We start from the raw sequence: 16,930 nt of genomic DNA, 5'->3' as shown, positions 1-16,930 counted from the left end.
CCATCAAAAATTATTCATCACAACCTCATAGTCTGCTCTTCTGGGAGATGAGAACAGAGAGAAAGCTCTGTAGCCTGGCCCGCCCTAAATCCCTTACGGAATGGGGCAGAGTAGAAATGGATAAAAACTTCCCCCAGCTTGAATTCCAGAGGCCCAGAGGGTCACCAAGAAGGAGAAAACTTCCCTCAGGCAGAGAGAAGGAGGAAGAGGGAGAAGGAAGAAGCCGAGGACCCACGCCATTTGCAGTAAGGGGTCCAAGGGAACCAGTCCTGGCCTGATGTCCCCTGATCTCTGCAGGCATAGCCAGGCTCAAGCTGAGCAAAGGGGCACCTCCCCCTGTGTGGGGGAGGGGTGGACCAGCCGAGCAGGGTGAGCGCAGGCAGGGGACCAGGGGACGTAGCCCTCTGGGGTTTCAGTTTCCTGCTCTGTACAATGGGGACAATCACAGAACCTACTGCCTGGAGTTACTGTGACGATTACATAATTTATTATAAGCTTGATTTACTGCACGTTTCAGACGTTTTACTAAGTATTTGGTACATAAAATAGTGCCTGGCTCATGGCAGATGCAGAATGAATGGCAGCTTTCGAGATGCTTCCTCGAGGTTCAGAGCAAAGGTATCAATTTTATGTATGGATGTATGTCTGTCTGTCTAGTTGATTTACAATATCATAGTAGTTTCAGGTGTACAACATAGTGATTCAGGATTTTTATAGATTACACTACATTTTAAGTTATTATAAAATATTGGCTGTATTTCCCTGTGCTGTATCCTTATAGCTTATTTATTCTATACCTAGTTCTTTCTCTTAATTCCCTACCCATCTCGTCCCTGTTTTCCCTCCCCCCACTGGTAACCAATAGTTTGTTCTCTATATCTCTGAGTCTGTTTCTGTTTTGTTATATTCATTTATTTGTTTTCTTTTAAATTTATTTTTATTATTTTTACTTTTTACAGCCACACCTGCAGCTTATGGAAGTTCCTGGGCTAGAGGTTTAATTGGAGCTGCAGCAGCAGGCCACAGCCACCACCATAGCAATACCAGATCTGAGCTACATCTGCAACCTATGCCGCACCTTGCGGCAATGCCAGATCCTTAACCCACTGAGCAAGGCAAGGGATTGAACCTGCATCCTCATGGACGGTATGTTGGGTTCTTAACCTGCTGAGCCACAATGGGAACTCCTGTTTTATTTTTTCAATTCCACATATAAATAACTTAAAGTATTTGTCTTTCTCTGCCTGACTTAACTCAAAGGCATCAGGATTCTAAAAACTACATGTCAAACTGGTGGACTCCAAACCAGCTAGAAGGACAGCATGGATGTCAGCTTCCTGACTGCACTGTTGTACTGTGGTTATGCAAGATGCTACCACTGGGGGGAACTGGGTGAAGGGTATAAGGCTGGGATCTCTCTGTACTATTTCCTGCAACTACATGTACATCTATGATTGTCTCAAAATAAGAAGTAAAACAATGATTCTCTTTGCTGGGAAAATGAGGTCCATATTATTGTACACTTGTGTATGTACAGATTACATCTGAGAGGACATACAACCTCACCACAGGGCATGCCTCCAAAGAGGTCCCGCATGGCATATGGGAGGATGACTCTGCTTTTCACTTTTTACCTTCTGATTATACCATAACACGTATCACTGATGCAAAATAAGTTAATTTCATAATTTTTTAAAAAATGCATTCAGGAGTTCCCACTGTGGCACAGTGGCTTAGGAATCTGACTGCAGCAGCTCAGTCACTTTGGAGGTGTGTGTCAACCCCGGCCTGGAGCAGTGGGTTAAAGGATCTGGCATTGCTGCAGCTACGCCGTAAGTCACTGTTGCAGCTCAGATACAGTCCCTGGCCCAGGAACTTCCTTATGCCAAGAGTGCATCCATAAAGAAAGAAAGAAAAAAAAAAGCATTCAACCCCAGCTTCTTAATCACCCTGTCATGTTGGCAGCACAGAGACTGTATGTAACTCAGACTTTACAGATGAGCAAACTGAGGCTCAAAGGTCAAGACAGCCCTGGACCAGAACACAGCTCTTCTGGTGCCTCGCTTTGTCCTTGCATCGCCTCCTTTCCACGTGGCAAATGAAGGGGAGGAGCCACTCGGGAAAGCCCAGAAGTCAAGGATGGTCAGCTACCTCGTGCAATCCGAAGGTGCCCAAACCAGTGTCCCTATTCCCTGACCCAAGACCTGCTGAAAAACATCAGTGCAATTGCAGGTGGTAACACAGTTTGGCAGAAAAAACTCTAGCCCTGGGGTTAGGGGACCCAGGTTCTAGTCCCCAGACTCTGCTACATGATTGTAGGAAGGTCACTTTCCCCCTCCAGCTTTCTGCTTCCTCATGTTTAAATGGAGGGCAGATGATTAGACCAGCAATTCTCAAAGTTCAGTGTGCATTGGGCTCACCTGGAGGGCTCGTTAAAATGTGGGTTGCCAGGGCCCACCTCCAGAGTTTCTGATTCATCAGGTCTGGGGTGGAGCCCAAGAACTTGCACTTCTAGCAAGTTCCCCAGGGCTGCTGGTGTTCCTGGTCCAGGAACTACTCTTTGAGACCCACTGGGACAGACCCTCTGTAAGCTCCCTTCCCTACCAGAGCTGATGGTCTATAATTTTGTGAGGATTCTCTCCTCCTGCACCACCCCACTAAGTCTCCACAACTCCTCCCTAGTGCATACTATCCTTTGAACACTGGACAGTGGGGCTAACTGAGATCAGGCTCGGGGGAAGTGAGGTCCTTCGTTAAAGAAGCATGTGGCCTGTGTTCCTTGTCCCAGGTGCAGGCAGCCAGCTGGCCAGCAGGGGGCCTCTGGGCACCTTCTCTGCACGGAGCTCCCAGGGAGGCCACCAGCTAGGCAGGTCTTGGCAGCAGGGCAAGGGACAGGGGCTAGGAGGTTGCTGATGGGCATTCTGTCCCTCAATAACAGCCAGACACTGAGAAATGTGGCTTGCTGAAATCTAGAAGTCACTTCCCTGCCACCCACTGTCCCCTACCAAGGCTTCCTTTCGAGGAAGACAGACATAGACACAGAAGTCAAGGATGGTCAGCTACCTGGCAGGGTGGAACAGGGGCCTAGGATGAGGGTCTGCCCACAGTGGGTCATCCCAAAGAATAGTCCCTTCACCCAGTTCACTTGGAATTGGTCCCCCAGTCCTGGGTCCAACCCTCCTGTACCTCATTACCTGGCTCCCACGATGAGCTGGTTTCTGGAGGGATCCAGAGCGAGCTGGGAGAAATCTCGGGCTCCAGGGTAGGTGAAGTTAGAGACCCATGGCTTCAGATCTGGGGGAGGGAGAGGCAGCCATTCGGTTACTGTTGGACCAGGGGCTCCCGGCTGCACCAGCATCGGACCCAAGAACAGAAGGGCTGGAGTCAGGGCAAAGGCAGGGTGAAACGAGGCAGGGGCACATGAGAGACCTGGGTTCCACCTGCCCACCTCTGTGAGCAGTCAGCGGGGAACAGGGAATAGAGGTCCTGTAAGTGCTCCTGCTTTGCTCCCTTGCTCAGGGAGGGGCTGCAGCTGCCCCTGAGCTGCCCAGGGAAACCCATAATCATTCTTGACTCCCTAAGACCCTCACCAAACACACCTGCAAATTCTGTCTGTTCCCTGAAATCCACCCATCTTGCCCTCTGCACCCCATCCCCCAGCCAAGCTGCCATCATCTCTTGCCTGGAGTGATACCAACAGCATTCTAACTGGCATGGCTTCCACTCCTTCTTTCCCATAAGGCAACCAAGTGATTTTTTTTTTTGTCTTTTTAGGCCCCCCCCCACAGCACTTGGAGGTTCCCAGACTAGGGGTCAAATCGGAGCTGTAGCCTCTGGCTTCCACCACAGCCACCACAATGCCAGATCTGAGCCTCATCTGCCACCTACACTACAGCTCATGGCAATGCCGGATCCTTAACCCACTGAGCGAGGCCAGGGATGGAACCCGCAACCTCATGGTTTCTAGTCGGATTTGTTTCTGCTGCGCCACTACGAGAACTCCTCCAAGTGATCTTTCTAAAATGCAAATGTGGTGATGTCACTCTCCAGCTTAGAACCCTTTCATAGCTCTCACTTTCCCCCAGGGAAAACCCCAACTCCTGTAAAGGACTTCTGGTTCTGGCCCCACAGACCTCCCAAGTAAAATGCCTGGTACTTTAGATACCTAGAGATCCACTGAACGCATGATGCTTCGGCTTATGCAGTCCCCCTGAAACCCTCTACTCCAGCCACACTCAACCAAACATGGAGCACATCTCCAGATCGATCCCACAGGAGCCCGCAAACCTTAGCCCTTCTATTCTTCCTCCATGGAACAGTTCCTGTTTGCCCCCGTCTCCACCCCACCTCCTCCAAGAAGCCTTCCCTGATTCCCCCATGCAAGGTGAAGGGCTCCCGTAGATCTCTACTTGACTGCCCCTCAAAGCCCCCAACTCACTGGGTGTGTAATCAGGCAGTGTGCCCTGGGGAACAGGGAAAATCTGCCCTCTGGGATCTCTAGCCTCTGTCCAGCACCTGGAAGTATGTGAATGAATGTATGAATGAGCTTCGACTTCCCTGTTGCAAGAAGAATCAAGTTTTCAGACCAGACTCACAGAGGTGGAAGAAATGGAGGATGGATGGACAGAGGCCATCTCTGTCTCCAAGAAGGACCTTCCCAGCCAAGGCCAGTCTTTCATGGGGGCTGGGTGGGCAGAGAGATGACCTTGCAGTCCTCTGGACAGATGGGGCGGTGATCTGGGAAGGGTACGCCTGGGGAACGCTGTCCAGCTGACTTTCCCTCTCTCCCTCCAACTGGACACCGAGTTCCCCATCATGGCTCACAGACTCTTAGGAGCTCTCCCTTGGCTCCTTCTTCAAGGATGCGAGGGAGCTGACCAGGAATGAGAGCTGTGGGGAAGGGGAATGTTCACGCTGATAGGGTAAAAAGGAGGAGGAAATGTGAGCAGGTCCTGTGTTTTCTCCAGCGCATTAGCGACTGGCTCCCAGAAGGCCCAGAGGAGTGAGTGAGTGTGTGTGAGTGTGTGTGTGTGTGTGCATGCGTGATCCAAGGGAAATAAATCATTGCTCATTATCCCTCCACTACAGAGTAAAAGCAGCCCTTCATTTCTGCACGACAGGCAAGCACTTAATCGCTCCCTGGAGAACTGAAGGTTTTGCAAGTTGGATGTTTTTCAGAAAACTGTGATATGCATGATTTAAAAAAAAAGAAGAAATTCTGCAGCAAAATGAAACAAACCCTTTGTGTCTGCCTTTGCCTTCAGCAGGTGACTACAGGTTGGCAGGAATTGTGACGAAGTTGCAATGGCATTTGGGCGATCTCAGGATAAGGAGTGGATCTGGAGTCGGGTAGGCTGGGTTTTTAGCTGACCTCAAGGCTACTCTTAGAAATCCTGATAGGATATCATACTACCTTAGACACTAAACCCAAGGTTCTCCCTCCTCCAGGAAGGCTTCCTGGATTATAACCTCTCCATCTCCACCCTGATGTTACGTTACTTTGTTTCACATTCTCTCTGCCCTTCCTGGTCCATTCACATGGTATGTTTTTGACACTCTGAATGTGCTCATCTGTTTCCTTGGGAGAGGCACTGTGAGGGGCTTGCCTGTCCCCAGCACACTGGGTGCCCACCCATAGTAGCAACCAGGTCACACTTTAATCCTTTCTTCCCTGGAGTTCCCGTTGTGGCTCAGCAGAAATAAACTCAACTAGTATCCATGAGGATGCGGGTTCAATCCCTGGCCTCACTCAGTGGGTTAAGGAGCTGGCATTTTCGCGAGCTGCTGTGCACGTTGCAGATGTGGTTCAGATCTGGCACTGCTGCGGCATGGGCCAGGAGCTGTAGCTCCTATTTGACCCCTAGCCTGCGAACTTCCATATGCCGAGGGTGCACCCTGAAAAGTAAAAAAAAAAAAAAAAAAGAAAAAAAATCCCTTCTTCCCTTCTGACAGGGGTGCTCCAGATGTGGGCAGCTGAACAGAGGCAGAGGTGGCATGACTAGTCCACAGCAAACCAGGAGAAACTCCATCTGAAGATGGCTCAGCTCAGTCTTCACTCGGAGGGAGAGGAAGAGGAAACAGGGCAGGAGCCAGGATGAGAGTGGCGGGTGAGAGTGGGGGAGAGGGGTGGCCCCTTCCAGTTTCTGTCCCTCTCCCTTACCCCCAAGTGACTGACAAGGGCAAGGGGGAAGGGGTGAGGGGGGAGAGGCAGCGGGCTCAGCGCGGCGATCCTGGGGGAGCTGTCTTGGGAAGGGAGCCAGCTTCCTCTTATTAAACAGGCAGAGGACCAGAGGGAAGTCTGTTGTTAAAACACCGAGCACGTTCTGAGCTCCGTGTGCAGTGAAGGCTTTGGACGGCGACTTTAAGAGAAAAATGACATTCTCCATGACGCGCCTGTGATTTTAATTATCGCCAATTCAATTACCCACTTTGTGGATTAACCACTGCCAGTGTTAACTCCATTCTAGCTTCTTCCTGCCACCTAGAAAGACTGAGCTGTGCCAAAAGAATATCACACAGGCCAGAGAGAAACACAGGTGGATGCCCTTAAAAGGAACCCAGAGAAAAAAAGTAACCTTACAAAACACAAAAACGTCTGTCAGATTCTGTAACTGGCAGCTCCTCTGGGGTACTTAGGGGTTATTCACAGATCAGCCCGGTGTCAAGGGAGAGGGAAACTCACAGCCCCAGGATCGGTCGCCTGCTGATCGGTCAGAAGTAAAGTATGACGTCCGAGGGGCTCTGGAAGCTGGGGGTTGGAGCTGGGCTGGAATATGGCAACTTCTCTGGAACACGGCACCACCCAGACCATAGTCACCCAACATGAGTGGAGTCCCTAGAACTAAAGGATGTGGGGAGACAAGAGGACCAGCCTGGCCCACGACCCGCTGCCCCCGAAGAACCAAAGGGAGTAACATTTAAGCAACAACAAGGGACATGGAGTACACTCAAAGGGAACTCTCCTTGGCCTGCAGCATCTGTGCCTAGAGTCGTATTGGGTCAAGGGCCCAAGAAAAATTTGGCGAATAAAGAGAAAAACCCAAAGCTGTAAGAAAGGGGGAGGGGATGAGTTTGGGGGAGGCCAGGAGGTCTGACGGGGAGAAGCAGAGATGACACTACTCTCCAGGCTATCAGTCTAGGATGAGGGGCCATCTCTGCTTGCTCAGGGCTCAGGGGATCCCTGAGTTACTCGAAGTCAATGCCTTCGTCACTCTGAGCCTCACTCCTTCCTGCCAGAAGAGGGTGGGGTGGGAAGGCAGTTTCATTCAAGTGCTTTACACCTAATGATCAGAAATGGTGTCGAGGAAGCCAGGCTCCTAAGAAACACATCTTCCACCTCTCCAGCCTCCTCCCATCACCTCCCAGTCTGCTCCAGTACAGACCAGCCTGGCTGGGAGACAGGGATTCCCCTGCTCTCCTTCCACTGTCCCTGCCCCAGAATCAGCCAGGCCAGCAGTGCCCCAGCAAAGCCCCTAAGAGGAAATCGTTCCAGAAGAGCTGCCACAGGCGGCCCTGGGTGCAGAGGACACCCTCAGAATCCCGCTCCTTGGTCCTTCGCTTCAGTGACAGCCAGCAGCACTCAGGGAGCCATCAGAAGTCTGAGGGTGTGCGTGCGTTTTGTAGGCTTTAAGGACACTGCTAATTTACTTTAATCCACTTAAGCCTTCAAAGCCTTGGATCCCATCTCAAGCAAGACAGCAGGGAGAAGACAGCTAGAAATCCTCCTCCTTGAGCCAGGCGCCAGCCCCCAGCTGGGAATCCCGCCCACCTGAAATGCCCCCAGCCTCCGCACCTCACTGCCCCCAACTCTATCCATCCTACCTCCCCAACCCCCCACATCCCATGCCTGCCTTGGTCTCATGGATTCATTTTTCTGCATTGGTTTCCATGCAGCTGGTCGTGTGGAATTGCAGGGAACAGGCTGCCAGGGCACCTGGTCCCTCTACCGCGGGGTGAGGGAGAGCCCTGCACAGTGTCAGGAGGCTGACACTAAGGCCAGCTCTGACAAGTCCCTCTGACTGTCCACAGCCCAGCCCTCCCATCTGTAAATGGAGGTGACAGTCCTCGCCCTGTCTGGCTGGCAGGGTTATTGTGAAGAGGAAATAGGACAGGTGATTATTGGACTTAATAATCTGGGGTCTCTTGAGCCCACATCTGCAGGTCCCAGTGTGAGCTGCCAGGTAGGTGATGAACCCACAATCACAACTGATGTGATCCTAATACCCCCCAGTGACCCCAAAACTGCCTAGCAGGTTGCAGGGGAACACGTACAGTGCTCTGGTATTTGTGTTTTGTTTTGTTTTGAGATTATCGTCAAATGCATATACTAATTTTAGAAACTCTTATCGAGAGCTTATGGACGCCTCAGAGTATGTGCAGCAATTCACAAACCCCTGTTTGGGAAAGACTTTATAGGACACTCTCACGGCCTCCCCTGACAGACGAGTGATTAGTCATCAATAACCCCTTTCCCTGGGGGTTCCCAGGGCCCCAAAGACGGGGCATCCCTGCAGCCGTCTTAGAGCACAAGGAAGCTTTCCAGATCCACAAGGAGATCTCCAGACACTCTCTAATGAGTGAGTCATCTTCATTCTTCCCCAGGGCAGCCAAGAAAGTGAGCTTGTGCTTCCAGAAGAACTAGAGCTGAGATGACCAACCAACCCTTGGCCACTCCGCCCAGGGAGTCCACGACCTTGCTCTCCAGCGAAGGAATTCCAGAGATAAGGCCCTTCCCTCCCCCAGGGAAACACAGATGATGAGCCGGAATAAATCATCTGGAGACTAAACTCAGATCCCTCCAGCCCATGGCTGCCCATCCTTCTTACATCTATGCCCAGAGGAAGTCTCCCCACCCTACTGGGAATGACTTCCAGCAGCCAGAGGGACCCTGCAGAGCTTCCACTAAGTCCTTCACTGCCAAAAAGGATGGAGAAGGAAGTGGCTCTCACCTGCAAAGGCCACGATGGGGTGTTCCCTCAGGGAGCACAGCTGCTGCTCACTGCTGGGTTCAAGGGCGACATCCTGGGAGCCGGCGAGGTGCACCACCAGCAGTGTGAGGCTGGGCGGCAGCAGGGTGACAGCCAGGGGTCCCAGGAACACCATGGTGGTCCCCACTGTGGTCCTGGCTCCCGGAGGCCGGCTGGGGGAAGACCTGCAACGCAGACACTCACTCTCAGCACACGTTCTCTTGGCAGGGCCCACCTCTCCCGATTTCCTCCACGGTTGTCAGTGGCCCTGGGGATTTGTTTGTTTAAATAAGTTTATATTTTATTTATGATACTTAAGAGTTTGCTCTGCTTCTGTAATGTAAAGTTATAGATCATTACTTGAAAGCTAATTTCCCTTGGAATGGTATTCTGGACAAAACTGACAAATTATAGAGCTTTTTCTATTATGATCCCAAATTGTTTAAAATTTGTTTTAATGATAAAGGTGGTATCTTAAGAACTTTAATAAATGGAGTTAGGACAAGTGGGTAGCCATTTGTAAAAAGATAAATTTCGATCCATAACTCACGCCAACTAGGAAAAATTCCACCAGGTGAAAGATTTAAATGTTAAGGGTAAAACCATAAAAATACTAGAAGAAAATGTGGGCAGAATTCTTTATAACCTTGGAGTGGAAAATCATGACTCAAAATCCAGAAGCTATTCAAGAAAAGATTGACACACTTAACTACATAAAACTATACGCTTCTGCATGCTCCCCCTCTCCCCCCAAACGAACATCAAGCAAAATCAAAAGGCAAATGACAAACAAGGAAAAAGATCTGTAGTTCATGTCAGAGATGAGCGGCTAATATTCCTAACATGCAAAGCATTTCTGAGGACCAAGAGGGAAAAGATCACAATCCAGTAGAAAAATGGCAAAGAATATAAATACAAACAGGGCTTAAAAATATGCATGACACTGGGATTCCCTGGTGGTGCAGCCGGCTAAAGATCCAGGGTTGTCACTGCTGTGGCTCAGGTCGCTGCTGTGGCGTGGGTTCGATCCCTGGCCTGGGAACTTCCGCCTGCCAGGGGCATGGCTCCCCGAAATGTATGCATGACACTATTCTCACTCATAATGACAGCAACACAAATGTAAACTTGGATTGAGATGCCCCTGAATCCGTTCCCACCTCTCTTCTTTCCTGGCTCATCCAATGTGCCACCAAGCCCTGCTCACCCCACATCCCTCACAGGTCCCTGACCTCCTTGGTGTCACTTTCATTATGTGTGAAGTGAAAAGCTGAACTAGATCAGGGACTCCCCAGCAGGGTAGAAAGTAAGGATCATTTCCGCTGGGGCAGAGTCCTGGGGCCAGCCGGTGAGTGACCCTTAAGACGATTCCGATGAGCCTCCCCAAAGCCCATAGGCCCCTAGGGTTCCCTCAGGCTCTGAGACCCTTTTTGTTCCTAATCCCTCCTCTCTCTTCCCTCCCTATTGCCACTACCTTCCTCTGGGTCAGGAAACCCACAGCAGGATGATTTTCTTCCTGCCACGTGTCCTCACCTGCACGTGGAAGGGGTTAATACCTGTCCCTGCAGTGCTGCAGGGCTTCCAGGAAATGGCCAGGACCACAGTCTGTGCACCCAGCAGAGTCCCTGCTCCTTCCCCTGCCCCATCCTGTACCCCACGGACATTAGTCTCCAGAGTATCTCTCTCTCTCTCTCTCTCTTTTTTTTTTTTTTTTGGCCATACCTGAGGCATACAGAAGTTTCCAGGCCAGGGATCAACCCTGTGCCATAGCAGTAACCGGAGCCACAGCAGTGACAAGGCCAGATCCTTAAACCACTGAGCCCCTAAGGAACGCGCCAGAGCATCTCTTTAATCTCCATTCTCTGTCACAATTCTCCGCCCCTCTCCAGGAGAGCTTGGCCACCCGCTGAGCAAAGACCTTCTGGGAGGGTGGTTTGGCCCAAACTTACTCCCTGGAGTGATTTCTCACCCAGTCACTCACAGGAACTTATTTCTCAGTTGCTAAGCTGGATCCTTCCTACTGCAAGGGGCTTGGTGCTGCTGTCGGCTGTCCTTTCCTGTACCATATGACCATCCTCTCCTGCCTTTTTTTTTTTTTAGGGCCTCACCCATGGCATGTGGAGGTTCCCAGGCTGGGAACTCCAAACTGGAGCTGCAGCTGCCCACCTACGCCACAGCCACAGCAATGTGGGATCCTTAACCCACTGAGCAAGGCCAGGGATCAAACCCAAGCCTTCATGGATCCTAGTCAGGTTCTTTACTGCTGAGCCACTATGGGAACTCCCTCGTGCTTTTTTTTTCTGGCCATACCTGCAGCATGTGGAAGTTCCTGAGCCAGGCATCCTCACCATGGCAGGGACCCGAGCTGCTGCAGCGACAACACCCCAGATCCTTAATCCCGCTGCATCACCAGAGAACTCCCATCTCCGGTCCTTGACACTGATTCTCGGCCTCCAGAGAGTGAGGAACCAAAGGACAGAGCCAACTCTCTGGAGCCAGTCCACCTGCATTCAAATCCCAGCCTTCTCCTCAGCAGCTGTGCAACTCCAGGAAAAGCACTTAACCTCTCCCTGCCTTCATTTCCCCAAACTGGGAGTGAGAACCACAATACCCACTCCTTCTGCAGTGGTAAGAGATAAGGAAGTTACAGCTGGCCATATCTGCAGGATCAACACCTAATCAGCTATGGATTGAAAATATTGGTGGGGGGAGGGAATTCCAGAAACCTCACCAAAGCAAAACTGGAATTGGCTGTGCTCCCAGCAACTATTTACATAGCATGCACATTGTATCTACAACTATTTACATATCATTCACAATGTATGGGGTAGTATAAGTAACCTAGAGGTGATTTAAAGTATATGGGAGGAGGTACACAGGCTATATGCAAATACTACTCCAGTTTATATAAGGTTCTTGAGCATCTGAGGATTTTGGTGTGTGTCGGGGGTGGGGGTGGGGGGGCGCGGTGCGCATGGGGGTGTCCAGGAACCAGTCCATGGCAGATATTGAGGGAGGACTGTACTACCTTTGAAAGGTCTAGAATAGTGCCCGGCAGAGAGTGCGCCTCAATCAGCAAGAGCTAGTCTGTGAAAGAAGAGGAGGGGGAGGACTGGGGCATCTCCTTCTGCCCTTTGACACTTGGGCTAGACGCTGTCTATTTATTCCTCCTCTCTCTCTGCTCCCCCCTGCTCTGGGCCTGGAGAGCATCAGAGGGAAGCCAATGGGGTGGTGGTGGTGGGGCACTGGCAGACGATGAGGAGAGGGAGGGAGGAGAGGAGGCAGCAGAGTGGGCATCCACGTCCATCTACAGAAGCCCTGAGCGCTGGTCCCACAGTTTCTCTGCCGCCAACAACAATCGTGCCCTCCTTCCTTCCTTCAGGCCCAGGGTGCACGGCCCCCCTGGCTGGCAGCCACAGGCCACAGCACAGCAAGCCCTCCCGTGTGGGTCCCCAAGCCCCTCCCCACACCTTTATAAACAGTCCTTTTATTAAACTGCCCCGCATTTCCCAATTTGCCTGTGCCATCTGTTTCCTGTGGGGACCATGACAGATATTAACACCTAATTGGTGACGTTCAAGGCATATGCAAATATCACCCTTTTAGACCTTAGCTGGGGCTTTCCCTCCAGTGGCCCCTGCAGACAGCTAAGCTGCCCTCCCCCCATTATTTCCAGCCCTGCCCGGACCTATGCTTCTTTCCCAGGCCTCCCTGCCACCCCCAGAGTCCCCAAGGCTGGTCCTCTGTGTGGCCAGATCCTGAGCTCCCAGGGCCTGAATTAGGAGCATATCCGAGGCCCCTTCCTCTCCTCCAGACCCCAGGCTTTAAAGTAGCTCATTTCTGCAGCAGGAGTTCCACTCACATTATGGTTTTTGTATAAATATGCCTTCCAAGTCCCTCCTGAATCAATAATTGCTGGATTAAGATCACTTGGTCCACCTGGGCCCCAGCACAGCACATCTGCCGTCGGAGGAGAAGGGCAGGGTACACAGCACAGGAATGAGGGCAGGACGTGGATTCCAGATCTCCTCTACTCAGGTGAGGGAGAACAGGAGGAGAGAGCCGGAGCAGCAGCCAGACATGTACAGGGCACGCAGACCAGAGTCGCCCAGAGTCAGGCAGACGGACTGCCAATTAGGGAGGAGGCAGAAGAGCCTTTGTTCAGACGATCAGTCCAATCCTGAGGATGCAGGGTGGCCGAGGTGCTGCCTTCAGGAATCCCACAGGGGCTTTGCCCAGCTTATTTGGCCATCACCTTCAAGGACCTCCTCTGCCCTCAGCCAGGAACTCAGGAGACCCTAAGAGTGGACACTCACCTCCCTCCCAGCGTTGCTGCCAACAACTAATGAGGTATTTTGTCTAATATGCTTAGATCAGCATCTGCTGCAAAGTAGGCATTGTTATAAGGCTGGTTATTATTATTATTATTACTACTAATCAACATACTCCTATGGTTTTTTGTGGGGTTTTTTTTTGTTTTTTGTTTTTTGTTTTTTGGTCTTTTTGCCATTTCTTGGGCCACTGCTGTGGCATATGGAGGTTCCCAGGCTAGGGGTCTAATCGGAGCTGTAGCCGCTGGCCTACGCCAGAGTCACAGCAACTCGGGATCTGAGCCTCATCTGCAACCTACACCACAGCTCACGGCAACGCCGGATCCTTAACCCACTGAGCAAGGCCAGGGATCGAACCCGCAACCTCATGGTTCCTAGTCGGATTCATTAACCACTGAGCCACGACGGGAACTCCACACACTCCTAATTTGTTACACCTTTGTTTTTCAGATCTCGGGTACCATTAACCAAACACCATTCCTCTCCCACACCGTTTTGGTTTCCCATACGTACAACCAAGTATGCCTAAGACAAATAGAAATTTTTAAGTTCTATTATGTTTGTCTAACAAACATACTAAAATAAGCCAGAATTTCTCCACTGGCCGTGCATAGCCATCCCACCTTCCCGAGGCTTTTCGAGTACCATTGAAAGTCCTGAACTGGGGAGGCTGCCAGACCAGGGTGCGGATCTTTGTTTCATCACCTGTGAAATAAGGCTAATATGTCCTTGCTTTGGATAGTATGCTTGTAATGCTCCCAGAACTAAGTCTGGCACAGAGTAGGTCCTTCATGAAATCCATTTGTATGAATGGATTCATATACGTAAAACACTCAACTAGTTCCCTAAATATCTTCCCAGGTTCCCAGGTTCATTCATTCATTTGATAACATAAAACGTCCCTGAATATTTGCTGAATACCTACTATGTGCAGGTTCCTATAGAGACAAAGAAAGTGAGGGGGCGGCTGAGCCTCAGGACATAAGTATGGTCCCTGCCTTCAAGGAGCTTATGGTTCACTAGAGCAGAGGAGACCTTCTCCCAAGGAACAAGCTCTCACTAGGCAGAGGCAGTGACCCGGGGCCTGGGGTCTGGGTGGTACCAGGGCACAGAAACCTGTGCTTTGCCACTGACTCCAAGCGGCTCATCACTGGCACTGGGGCTGGGTGCTCTCGGGGTGGGGGCAGGGAGAGCAGCACCAGCAGACTCCTGCTATTTTGGGAAACCCTCAGTAGCAAGGAAAGCATTTTCTCAAAACATGGCCAGAGCTTCTACTGCCTTCTCTCCCGCTGCTGCCCAATTTCCTATGGTCTGATATGGGGTCACTGTAATGGTGCCTGAAGGCCTGTGAATGCATGTGTGTGTGTGTATGTGAGTGAGTGAATGTGTGTGTGTGTGAGAGAGAGAGAGAACACACACCCACGCAGGTTGCCCCTTGAGGACTTCTCGCTTTCTATGGGACTTCCGAGGGGCTCATTTTCCCAGCTCCGATAGTGGGAGGCAGATTAGCTGCAACCCTGGGAGGAGATGAAATTGCTGACTTAGAGTGAAAGAAGGGCAGAGAGCCAGGCCTGGGGCTGTCAGAAGGCCCACAGTCCTAGAGGGACCCTTGCTCCTCTCTGGGGTCAACGATGAAGGGGACAAGGGTGGAGAGTGTGTGTGTGAGAGAGAGAGCTGAACCCCCACAAGCCAACACTGGCCTCCCAGCATGTTCCCTGCCCAACTGTGTCCTCCCTGCTTGCCAGAGCCTATAGCTCAGATCTGCCTTCAGCAGAAGGAGCTAAAAGACTGCACTGAAGACTGACTTGTCCAGGAGTTCTCAACATGGCACAGTGGAAACGAATCTGAGGAGGAACTATGAGGTTTCAGGTTCAATCCCTGGTCTTGATCAGTGGGTTAAGGATCCAGTGTTGCTGTGAGCTGTGGTGTAGACTGCAGACGCAGCTCAGATCTGGCGTTGCTGTGGCTGTGGTGTAGGCTGGCAGCTATAGCTCGGATTTGACCCCTAGCCTGGGAACCTCCATAGGCCACAGGTGTGGCCCTAAAAAGCAAAAAAAAAAAAAAAAAAAAAAAAAGACTGAATCATCCATCACTCCATTCAGTATGAGGGTGAACAAAGGGGTCTCAGCCCTCCTACAGGTTACAGACCCACAGGAGAGACGGAAGCATGAAGAGAAGATGAGCAGGAAGCAGATCACGGGGGAGGGGGAGGGGGTTGGAAGAGAGGTACCAGGTGCCCTGGGAAAGGGAAGTGAGAGGATGCTAGTGGGATGGAGGTTGAGGTCCTCATGTAGAAGGCAGAGCTCAAATAGGGCCTTGAGGAAAGAAGAGCTTACCCAGCCATCAGGATGAAGAGTATTCCACACTGTGGGAATGGTAAGGGCATAGGCAGAGACTTGGCCCTGGTCCATCCTCACATAATCCAGTGAGGCTGGAGAAGTGGGTAGTGGGAGATGAGTCTGGAAAGGGAGAGAGAGGCCAAATCATGAGACATTAGTGCCAACCTGAAGTCTCAGGAGGACCCTTTGGGGCAGTGGAAGGTGTGGTTGGATCTGTGCTTTGGGAAGTTAGGTGGCAGCAGGCGGCAGGAGGGATAGGTCAGAGCAGGACCCCCTGTCTGCAGGATGACTCTGAGAATTGGAATTGGGTGCTTCTTCCTACCAGGGAACCCAGCCCACCCCCGGAGCATGGCTGGATCTCAGCCCCCACCAGCACCACCCATGAAGGACACACCAGCCCACCTGCAGGGGGAGGCCCTGGAGAGAAGCCTGGAGGACCAGGTTGCAGGGCAGGGGTAGGAGTGGGGGTCAGTGTAATCAAAGAGCTGAACCAAGGCGTCAGTGGAGACCCCTCAAATGACCGCTGCAAAGGTGTAGTCTCCAGGACAGGCCGGGTTCTCTTTTTCCTTTTCTTTTCTTTTCTTTTCTTTTTTTTTTCTTTTTTTTTTTTAGGACCACAGCCGCAGCATATGGAAGTTCCCAGGCTAGGGGTTGAATCAGAGCTACAGCTGCAGGCCTACACCACCAGATCCAAGCCGCATCTGTGACCCATGCTGCAGTTTGCAGCAATGCGGGATCCTTAAGTGAGTGAGGCCAGAGATCCAACCGCTTCTCCATGGACACTATGTCCGGTTCTTAACCTGCTTAGCCATAATGGGAACACCTCTCTTTTCTTTTGATTTTTTTCTTTTCAAAAAAAAGTTGTAATCAGGGAGTTCTCATCGTGGCTCAGTGGTAACAAACCTGACTAATATCCATGAGGCCTCGGGTTCGATCCCTGGCCTCGATCAAGGATCCTCCATTGCTATGAGTTGTGGTGTAGGTCGCAGACACAGCTCAGATCCTGCATTGCTGTGGCTGTGGCTGTGGCAAAGGCCAGCAGCTGCAACTCTGATGGAACCCCTAGCCTGGGAACTTCCATGCACTGTGGGGTTCAGCCCCGAAAAAAAAGACCCCCCAAAAAAGGTTGTAATCAGAAAGGAAAAGACAACCTATGACCCTGAAAGATGAGAGCTTGACTAAATGTGGGGGCTGCCTGTTGAGCATGTGCCAGGCACTGTGCTAAACTCTTTCCCTATAAGTCCTCACGGCCGTTTGAAAGCAGAGAGATGCCCACGGATCACCATTCTCTGTTGAT

General features: G+C 51.2%; 1 protein-coding gene across 2 annotated transcripts in view; it reads right to left on the bottom strand.

The window, feature by feature from the left end:
• The window catches only part of SEMA5B (semaphorin 5B), a 141,106-nt gene that overhangs the window by 35,701 nt on the left and 88,475 nt on the right, over window positions 1–16,930 (bottom strand). For both annotated transcript variants that reach the window (XM_047790737.1, XM_047790747.1), the window contains 2 exons: window positions 8,949–9,151; window positions 3,195–3,294 (listed from right to left, as the gene is read on the bottom strand). In XM_047790737.1, coding sequence (XP_047646693.1) covers window positions 3,195–3,294; window positions 8,949–9,102 — 254 coding nt within the window. In that variant the 5' untranslated portion in view covers window positions 9,103–9,151. The remainder of the gene's footprint in view (window positions 1–3,194; window positions 3,295–8,948; window positions 9,152–16,930) is intronic.

Source organism: Phacochoerus africanus, chromosome 1 (assembly GCF_016906955.1).
Source record: "Phacochoerus africanus isolate WHEZ1 chromosome 1, ROS_Pafr_v1, whole genome shotgun sequence".
Classification (NCBI taxonomy): domain Eukaryota; kingdom Metazoa; phylum Chordata; class Mammalia; order Artiodactyla; family Suidae; genus Phacochoerus; species Phacochoerus africanus.
Note: the sequence above shows the minus strand (reverse complement) of the source record. Positions and strands in the feature narration are given on the sequence as shown.